The sequence below is a fragment of the Oscarella lobularis genome, chromosome 8, assembly GCF_947507565.1.
Source record: "Oscarella lobularis chromosome 8, ooOscLobu1.1, whole genome shotgun sequence".
NCBI lineage: Eukaryota > Metazoa > Porifera > Homoscleromorpha > Homosclerophorida > Oscarellidae > Oscarella > Oscarella lobularis.
In genome coordinates, this window is record NC_089182.1 from 93206 (window position 1) to 102047 (window position 8842).

Genomic DNA, 8842 nt, shown 5'->3' on the forward strand with positions numbered 1-8842 from the left:
TCATTGGTCCGAAAAACAGAGGCGCGAAACACAAACCGGTTTGACACGATTATTGCATAACGATTTCTTTAGATGATGTAAGATTTGTCGCTCGCATCGAAACAAGATGGCGAAAACAACGAGGTCGACAATCGTTTTAGGTAAGACTTTTCGTTTCGTTCATCGTTTCGCCGCTCATTTTCGCGCGCGTACAGACCATTAGCGCGCTTTTCCTTTACGCGAAACGCGTCATCGTCTTTTTCGTCGTCGCTTTCCTTCGGACGGCAATTTTCGCCAGCGCCTGCGTTCGCGTAGACCTTGATTTTTGGAAGAAAAGCGAAAGGTAAAGAGATTTTCGCGCGCGCGCGGAGACTTTGGTAATCGTCTCGACTTTTTCTCTCCATATAGCCCCCCTAGAGCACGCCGGAATGAAAAGTACGTCTACGAAGATGAGATGGAAAGCTAAAGGTAAGAAAATGAGACGATCGCGGTCTGAGAAACTCTAGGGGCCCCTCTTTAGGTTTGCCACGTGACAATTCCATTCTCCTTCGCTCGAACGACACAGGCTTTCACGAAATTTACTTTCAGCACTACTCGTGAGAATTTGCCACGCGGGGGAGGAATTGCGATAAATTCAAAATGTCTGACCAATGTATAATAATAATAATTAGGGAATAATTATTGATTTCTTTTCCAAATATTTTCTCATGTAGTTGAATGTATTTGACGAGTCAACCAATGAAATCTTCAGTCGAGTCTTTTCTCCTTGAGCCGAGAAGGAAGTGACATCACAAGGTAACGTTCTGCGTAATTAATAATTTTCTTTTCAGATTTTTTTCGTCTAGTTCTTCTCCCCATCGAATCAACCAACTCTCTGGTCGAATAAACGTGGAGGAAGAAGGAGTTGCTTGAGTAAGGACAAACCCAAGCCTTTGACGAAAATCTTCAATCTGAGGAGGTGGAGAGAAGTCTTCTCTCTCATCCGGTTGAGAGGGAATGCCATAGGGATGGCTGAGGGGAGAACTATTGGAAAAAATCAATAAATAATTGGGACGAGAGCAAAACTGCCACTCTTACTGAAGCAGGTATAATTCTCGTTTTCTTCAACCTCTCTCTTTCTTCTTCTTTTATGTAGGCTCATTGAAGGATCATCGTACGAACGAGGTTACTTTCCGATGTCTTCATTCACCCCTGGGCCCCGGGGTGACTAAATAAAACCGGCCCAACTCGGTTGCCAAGAGGATAAATTGGCTCACCTGTTGATGAGGGTTATGCAGTGCACCCTCCCCCCTCCAGGACTGCGGTGGGTAAAAAAGTGGTCCCCCTGGAAATCAGGCTGGCAGAACTCACATCCGAGGGCTGTCCGGTCCCAGGCGTCTGAGCCAGGAGAATAAACAGGCTCTAACTCCGATCGAGGGGAGTATGGAGTGACCCCCACTCTGAAGCCTGCACGGGGGGCCCCCCCTGCCGTCCGTGCAGGTGGACAGCAAAAAGTAGAAGAGAGTATGTGCGGATTTTTGTACTTCCGGGTTATTTCCGGGTTTATTCAAAATAAAAGATTTCTACATGTATTGCGCGTCTGGTGCCTTTTCTTGTTCGCGGAGGTCTTGCCCAGGACCCCCAGAAGAGCAGTTTCATATTTGAAGTCATGCTCGGGACTCCTCCACCCTAACTACAGCTAACATGCAACTAAAAAAGCGAGTTATCCATATTCGTCTCCATCTTCTTGATAAGCAATAAATTGGAACGGTCATCGCCTTTCTTTGTCGTCGTCAGTAACGCGGCGTTGATAAAATAAAATGCCCAATATTATCGTTTGAAGTCAAACAGACGTTTAGAAATCGAAAAGGTGCCCAAATGTAGATTCAATGCTAGTGCGCGTTAGACTACGTCACTACTATTCTATGTGAGTAAATGGTGTCGCGAATCGGGCTCGTTACAGGATCAACAAGCGGCATAGGGCTTGGCATAGCGCGCGTACTGGCGACAAAGCTCGAAGCTCTTATCATCAGTGGATTCGCTACAGCGGATCAAGTAACACAAATCAAAAGCGAGTTGACCAGCGCAAAAGGATGCCAAATCGAATACGTGAATGCCGACCTCTCAAGGCCAACAGAAATCGCGAAAATGTTTAATAAAATTCATGAAATATTTCCGGAGGGGTTAGACGTATTGGTCAATAATGCAGGTGGGCCCCTCCTCCTCATTTTCCTTACCTTTATATTATTCGAATCCCTAGGGGTTCAGCACGTGTGTCCAACCGAGAATTTTCCCAATGACAAATGGGATGATATGATTGCCGTCAATCTGTCTGCACCTTTCCATGCTATCAAGTCAGCATTACCTAAAATGAAAGAAAAAGGTTTTGAGTATTATTGCTTTATGTAAACTTTCCCTAAATCAATTTCTAAAAGGATACGGACGTATAATTAATATTGCCAGTGCTCACGGCTTAGTGGCGTCGGCAAACAAGGCACCCTATTGCGCAACCAAACATGGAATCGTTGGCATGACAAAAGTGATTAATTAATTAATAATTAATAATTAATCAGTCTACATGTATCCTCTTCTTCTTCCTAGAGTGTTGCTTTGGAAACTGCTGAATCAGGAATAACATGCAATGCTATATGCCCAGGCTTTGCTTATACACCATGTAAGTCAGAAGAAAAACGAGAGAACGATCATCTCTATATACTTTTAGTGGTTAAAAAACAAGTTGAAGCGTATGCAGATCAGAAGAAACTCTCCTTCGAAGAAGCAAAAGTTTGTTCAAATGAATCTCGGGTGCACTCATAAATAAATAAATAAATAAATAATTTTTTTAGAAAATGTTTGTCGCGGACAAACATCCACACAAAGATTTTGTCACCCCAGAAGAGGTACAGTGACACTTTCTCTACGTAATCTAATTTCCCCCGTTTTGGCTCGAAGATTGGTGAGATGATAGCCTATCTGTGCACTCCAGCAGCAAGAATGATAACGGGAGCAACGCTATCTATAGACGGTGGTTGGAGCGCATGGTAGCCCAAATGGGGGCCCCAGTAAAAAAAACGTAGAGCCCCTTTACTTGCGTGATAGAAATCGTACCTGGTGCTACAGAACCGTCTCTTGAGTCTTCGAGCTTTCGGTCGGCGAAAATCCGGCATGCGTTCGATGACTTTAGCGTGCTCTAGGACGATTGTGTCAACTGTCAAGTGAGAAATGTGCGATCGTTGCTTGGACGCCACAGACTTTGGCAGCGAACTTTGCCACTTGTGGCTCGACCCTCTAATCGACACTAAGTTGATCAAAAAGCTCGAGGAACACGAATTAGGCGATATATCAAGTGGTGGCGGCGAGAAAACAAAGGAAACAAAGCCCGAAGCGACAACGCGCGACCACAGATGCTCGGCGCTCGATCCTTACCTGAAAGGCTTCGTCCAAATCATTGTCGTCGTCTCGTCGATAGCAGGAATCGTTTCCAACTGGCTCGCCTATTCGTCGTACGCCCGAAGGGGCGTGACCCCCTTACAAGGTCCCGAATCGCTTCTGCGAACGCTGTGGCTCGCTCAAGCGATCTGCGCATCGATAACGGTCCCGCTCGCCGTTCTAGTCAAAGTCATTGGGCCCGTATGCAAATGGAAAATCTCCGAATCAATAAGCGGTTATATCGTACTTATTGATCTTCTAATTGACAACATTGGGGGCCTGCTAATTAGCTACTATCTCTTTCGCGTCAACAATTGCTGGGTCGAAGTCGAAGGCAGCGCCGACGCTGATTATCTTTTCTGGGGTCTCATAGTCAATATCGGTTTCAAATTAATATCGTCTATTACTCAAATTATTTATGGATTTGTGAGGGGATATATTCTATGTTTTATTCGACACTGCACTCCCAGTGCCGATACAACGTTGCAAGTTGCGTTGAAAAGTCTGCACATTGTTGCACTGTGTGGCGTAATGGTATTTGGTATCATTGTCATGGTGACGGTGATAAATATTCGCGTTGATGGAAGTCCCGTTTTGGTCTATGTTTATAACAACGACAGTTTGACGTCAGCTAGCGTGCTCACGCGATTCGATGACGTTTATAATGGCAATTCAAGGCAAACGGCCGCTTCCTATTACAATATATATACGGGGGAGTGTTTCGTTTATTTTGTAACATTTGATGAAAATGAGCGAACAATTTCCTACGACTACAATTACAACTATTTCGATCAATCGAGAAATTTGATTTGCGACGGAAGCAATGTTATTAGTGAGAGCCAAAGGCCGGGTCCCGTCTATTTAGATAAGGACTGGAAAGCGAGTCTTCTCAAAGAGTGGGAGAAAAACGGGGGCGACATTATTACAGACTCAGTAACATGTGTCACACTTAGAGGACTATTTCAAAATGGGACACATGTTCCATGTTCATTGGACACGACATGTGAAGAAATTAAATAATTAGAACACTTTATCCAAAGGGACTTTGCACTACTTTTGTTTTTTTGTTTGTTTGCGTGTTTTAATTAATAACATTATTTACCTCCCAATTGTTTGCTTAGTATCTCATATGAATATTCGTCAGCGTTCATTGGATCGCACACCGAAGGTGACGTCACATCGGTTTCATACCTAAAAAATCATTTGGAACATATTCTTATAAAATATAAGTCATTAGCTTACCGAAGCTTCTTAGTGAAGAAATCCATTGATCCTCTATTTTCTAAAGGGAAAAATCAAATTTTTATTTTTTATGCTACACTCCCCTTTCACCTTTGAATACTGTGCAAACAATTTTCTTCATTTTCCACCTATAAAAATTCCACACAACGCCTAATCAAATTAATTAATTAATTAATTAATATCCCTACCTACCTATGTCCAATAAGTTCTAGAATCTGCACTAAAAACTTTCCCAAGCCCTTACGTCTTACGTCTGCTTCAACTTGAACTTCGTAACTATAAAGACGTAGTTGCTACTCTAAATATGTTTTAGCTATTCTTACCAATATCCTACTTCTACGTCATCGTCGCCAAGATCAAATTGAAAAGTTAGAAAACCTAGAGGCTTCTTGTCTTCATTTCTTGCAATAATATACCTAATTTAAATATATTTTATCTTCTAATTTTATTGGATGTGGTTACCGTGCGTTATCCGCTTGCATTTCGTCTCTTTTCTCTCTGTCATTCCACTTCCATTCATTCCTCTCATGTACATCTTTCATATTCGCTTTGGTCAGTTCAAAAGCCCACTGAAGGTCATCCAATGGCAAATCAGCAGAACGAGTACACGTGATAAAAGCATTCAAACTAAAAATCAATAAATTCAAAATATATACATATATAAAATTTTCGTCGTACTGTACCCATTTCGAGTGTAGTGACGAAAAGCGACAAGATGCTCCATAGGATCCGGGCACTAAAGAAAAAATGCTACAGTAGTGTACACGTCACGCGACGAACTGACTTTATTCGCTTCCTCTATAACAGCCCAAATCTTGGCCAATTCTGCTTTTTTCTACACCGAAAGTAGTTGCGGGTGAAGGAATCGCTCGTTCGTTCTACCTGTTTTCGCAACGCTTTCTTATCTCTACTTTTGCTCGACGATTTGTTCTTCTTTGTCGACTGCGACGATCCGGGAGGATCGCGATCACGAGGAAGAAGGCACGCGCAATCATTCTACCATTTTCTATTTCCGCGTCGATGATCTAACGAAAACCAACGTCGTTTCGCACCTTTACCCAGCGCTGACCTCTTCGAACGAGTCCCGTCCACAGTTACGTCATCTTTCCGAATATAGGTCTTACGTCATTCTCATGTGACGCACCCGTCACCCTTTGACTCTCGTGATATCGCTCAAAAGGCGTCACTTACCGTCTCATTGCAGAAGCGTTTGCATCGTTCTCGACAAAACAAAGTAAAATGTCTCTCTATCCATCTCTCGAAGACATGGTCGTCGACAAAATGGCCCAAGCTCAGGTAGAAACAGGAAAAACGATAGTGCGACAAACGAATAATCTCATCTCGCAGGCCAACGCAAGTGCGCAACCCGCCGCCATAGCAGTAAGTACCTCAATTCGCCCGTTTCCCTTTCGAGGGCCCCCACTAAGGAAACCCCCTTTCGTTCCCTAAAGGCTCATCCAGCTCCACCACCAACCGTAACAGTACACGGCTCCGGCGTAACGGTTACGCAGAGCCTATATCCGTCTCTAAACGATTTCATGGGACTGGAAATCAGCGATGAAGTCGTTCGCCAGCACATGGCCGTCGTTCCTCAACCCCAACCCCAATCGGGGCCCCTTGTCGCGCCTGGCGGCTCCCAAGTCGTCGCGCCTGTCAGCGGATCGCGAGAAGTGGGCATCATGCGCTCGCAGATCAAGCAGGGAGTTCGTGAAGTCATTCTATGCAAAGACGCGAAGGGAAAAGTCGGTTTGGCTCTCAAATCGATCAGCAAGGTATCGTAGACGCTCGTCGCCGCCTTTTTTCGTATGCCTAACCTTTTTTTAGGGAGTTTTCGTTGCGTTCGTGTACAAAGGTTCGGCGGCGTCGCAAGGAGGACTTCGTTTTGGCGATCAAATTCTTCAGGTGGGTTTTTGGGGCGCGCGCGCTCGTTTCTGTCGTGACGTCATAGTTTTAGATCAACGGCGAGGTCGTCGCTGGATACAGTGAAGACAAAGTGAATAAGGTTATCAAGAAAGCGGCTCCTGGACGAATTACCTTTGCCGTGAGAGATCGACCATTCGAACGCACAATCACAATGCAAAAGGACAGCTCTGGAGGCGTTGGTTTCGCCTTTAATAAGGGCGAAATCAAGCAAATCATCAAGGACTCATCTGCAGCAAGGTTAAATAAATAAATAAATTAATTAGTATTAATTAGTATTGATTTTTCATTATTTTCTGTTAGAAATGGAATTCTTATTGATCATAATCTCGTTGAAGTGAATGGTCAGAATTGCGTTGGATTGAAAGACAAGGACATTCACGCGCTTTTCGACTTGGCACCGCGCACGTGCACAGTCACAATCATGCCTGTCTTTGTCTATCAGCACATGGTTAAAAGGTAAGGGGAGGAAGGGTCATATTCTATTTATTGATTTATTTATTGGCTCTAGCTTGGGAAATTTGAAAAAATACATGGATCATTCGGTGCCGGAAATCTGAGGAGAAACGCTTTGACTTTTGAAGACAGATAACAGTCCCTTTTAAAACTTGTAGGGTTGCTTGTGTATGTACAGGAAAGCGTTTCTTATGTCTACGTTTGTTTCTGTGTTTCTTTGTTTGTGGACAGAATAAATGATCACGTGTTAAATATTCATTATCATCATCATTTCTTAGGATAACTAACAAGGAAGTTAATAGAAAAAAAGTAGAAAAAAACTTCTTGTTTGTCACAACCCTAAGAGTCGTCATAGTCTCTCTGTCTATTTTCATCTCTATCAAGCAAAGCAAAGCAAAGAGACAGATCTTCTCAAAGTTCTGTCCCCATGCAGTCTAAACTAAAAGAATCTTACTTCGTATATACAAAGAGTCTTTTTCTCTCTTCAAATGTGCCGTTTCATGTGCAAGGCGAGATGATCGGATCGCGAGAAACATCGTTCGCAAAATTGACATTGAAACGGTTTGACGCCCGTATGCTTGCGATAATGCCGCGTCAATTCGTCGGAGCGCGCAAATCGCCACGTGCAACCGTCCCACGAACAGTGATACGGTTTCTCGCCCGTGTGCGTGCGCTTGTGCGCTTTCAAATGAGAACTCTTCGTGTAGACTTTGTCGCATCCCGGATGTGAGCATGCGTGAATGCGGCGTCGGCGACGACGATCGCTTTTCGCCACGCCGTTGCCGCGACGACGTTTCGATGAGTTGTTCGTCGTTTTCGACGAAGCGGCCGGCGATTCTTCGCACGTCGAATCGGAGTCCGCGCTTTCCGCATCCGGGGAACGCGGAGGCGTGGGCAACGATAAATTCTTTCGTTTGTGGGCGTCCGAATGCGTTTCCACGACGACCGCTACCGGCGACGATTCGGCGGCAGGAACAGAAAAAAAATTCGGCTGTGCTAACGACGTCGCGTCGATTTCCGGGGTAGGCGGGGCTCGAAACTCAGGTAATTCGCTCAAAATGGCGAAGAGATCGTCGAGCGTTGGATCGATGGCTTGCCGTTGTCGCTGCAGCGGCGGCGGCGGCGGAAATGACGGCGATTGCAAATCGTAGACTGGTTCTGGAGCTGCGTTCTGCTGAGGAGGAGTCCATGGATGATTATTCCACGGAAGCGTTTGGTATTCGGGATCGACGGCGATGAGCATCGGTGGCGGCTGCTCGTCGAAATAATAGCCCGTGTCGTGAACGAATTGGAATTCGTCGAAGATCGAGTTAGACGGTAGAAGAGCGTCCATGTCGTAGGCGAAAGCGCGGTTTGAATGGGGTCTATGGCAGAATTACGTTACCTTTATAGCCAATCAGCGGACTTGTTTTCGACCTCGCGCTCCATATATGGTGTCGCTATTTCGGGTGTCGTATATAAGCACGCGTGCCTGGCGTCGATGTTCTCATTCTCTCCATGGGAGTGCGCATGTCAAAACAATTCCGGAAGACCGATCGTCATTTCGCTGAATCAGTCGATTCTCGACCCTTATACATAAACACAGTAGGCTAGAAAAGACGTCGCGATGAGACAAAACGTTAATAATAAGCAATACGCACTCGGGGAACTCGCCGCGTCGTCTCCTTCTCAAATTCGGAGCCAAAACGGCAATAGGCTGCATTCCTTTGTGCAGGTCAGTCGCGTATCTACCCCAGAAGGAGACTGATCGATGCGCAGCGCCCGCCATCGCCTTTATCGCCTCTACGCCGCACTCGCGTATATGTACTCGTGCCACGCCTACTAAATATAGCACACA

General features: G+C 45.0%; 4 protein-coding genes and 1 long non-coding RNA gene across 8 annotated transcripts; 3 read left to right on the plus strand and 2 right to left on the minus strand.

Moving 5' to 3' along the window:
• Positions 1-247: 247 nt before the first annotated feature.
• On the plus strand, positions 248-1538 carry LOC136190691 (uncharacterized). Its single transcript, XR_010670593.1, has 5 exons — positions 248-322; positions 388-447; positions 500-631; positions 693-774; positions 825-1538. It is a non-coding gene; the product is annotated as an uncharacterized lncRNA (long non-coding RNA).
• A 331-nt stretch (positions 1539-1869) lies between these two features.
• Positions 1870-3081, plus strand: LOC136190685 (D-beta-hydroxybutyrate dehydrogenase-like). The gene is made up of 7 exons (XM_065978921.1): positions 1870-2167; positions 2219-2341; positions 2394-2497; positions 2560-2632; positions 2681-2742; positions 2805-2858; positions 2911-3081. The coding sequence occupies exons 1-7, from the start codon at positions 1894-1896 to the stop codon at positions 3001-3003; spliced, it is 783 nt and encodes a 260-aa protein (XP_065834993.1). The 5' UTR covers positions 1870-1893; the 3' UTR covers positions 3004-3081.
• Positions 3082-4094: 1013 nt separating this feature from the next.
• On the minus strand, positions 4095-6471 carry LOC136190686 (N-alpha-acetyltransferase 40-like). 3 transcript variants are annotated; one of them, XM_065978922.1, is made up of 10 exons: positions 5754-6468; positions 5541-5700; positions 5414-5464; positions 5313-5365; positions 5092-5256; positions 4953-5045; positions 4822-4905; positions 4720-4757; positions 4630-4669; positions 4095-4578 (listed from the first exon to the last, which is right to left on the minus strand). In XM_065978922.1, exons 2-10 carry the CDS (start codon positions 5622-5624, stop codon positions 4482-4484), a joined length of 705 nt encoding a protein of 234 aa, XP_065834994.1. In that variant the 5' UTR covers positions 5625-5700; positions 5754-6468; the 3' UTR covers positions 4095-4481. The 3 variants fall into 3 exon arrangements, with proteins under 3 accessions (XP_065834994.1, XP_065834995.1, XP_065834996.1); XM_065978923.1 differs by having other exon boundaries at positions 5512-5571; positions 5630-6464; XM_065978924.1 differs by lacking the exons at positions 4095-4578; positions 4630-4669 and having other exon boundaries at positions 4720-4779; positions 5541-6471.
• LOC136190678 (syntenin-1-like) lies at positions 5775-7257 on the plus strand. The gene is made up of 7 exons (XM_065978911.1): positions 5775-5925; positions 5977-6009; positions 6081-6401; positions 6454-6531; positions 6584-6789; positions 6853-7008; positions 7061-7257. The coding sequence occupies exons 1-7, from the start codon at positions 5869-5871 to the stop codon at positions 7107-7109; spliced, it is 900 nt and encodes a 299-aa protein (XP_065834983.1). The 5' UTR covers positions 5775-5868; the 3' UTR covers positions 7110-7257.
• On the minus strand, positions 7255-8801 carry LOC136190682 (Krueppel-like factor 6). 2 transcript variants are annotated; one of them, XM_065978917.1, is made up of 3 exons: positions 8646-8801; positions 8422-8594; positions 7255-8369 (listed from the first exon to the last, which is right to left on the minus strand). In XM_065978917.1, exon 3 carries the CDS (start codon positions 8336-8338, stop codon positions 7490-7492), a length of 849 nt encoding a protein of 282 aa, XP_065834989.1. In that variant the 5' UTR covers positions 8339-8369; positions 8422-8594; positions 8646-8801; the 3' UTR covers positions 7255-7489. The 2 variants fall into 2 exon arrangements, with proteins under 2 accessions (XP_065834989.1, XP_065834988.1); XM_065978916.1 differs by having other exon boundaries at positions 7255-8594.
• Between the last annotated feature and the right edge of the window lie 41 nt (positions 8802-8842).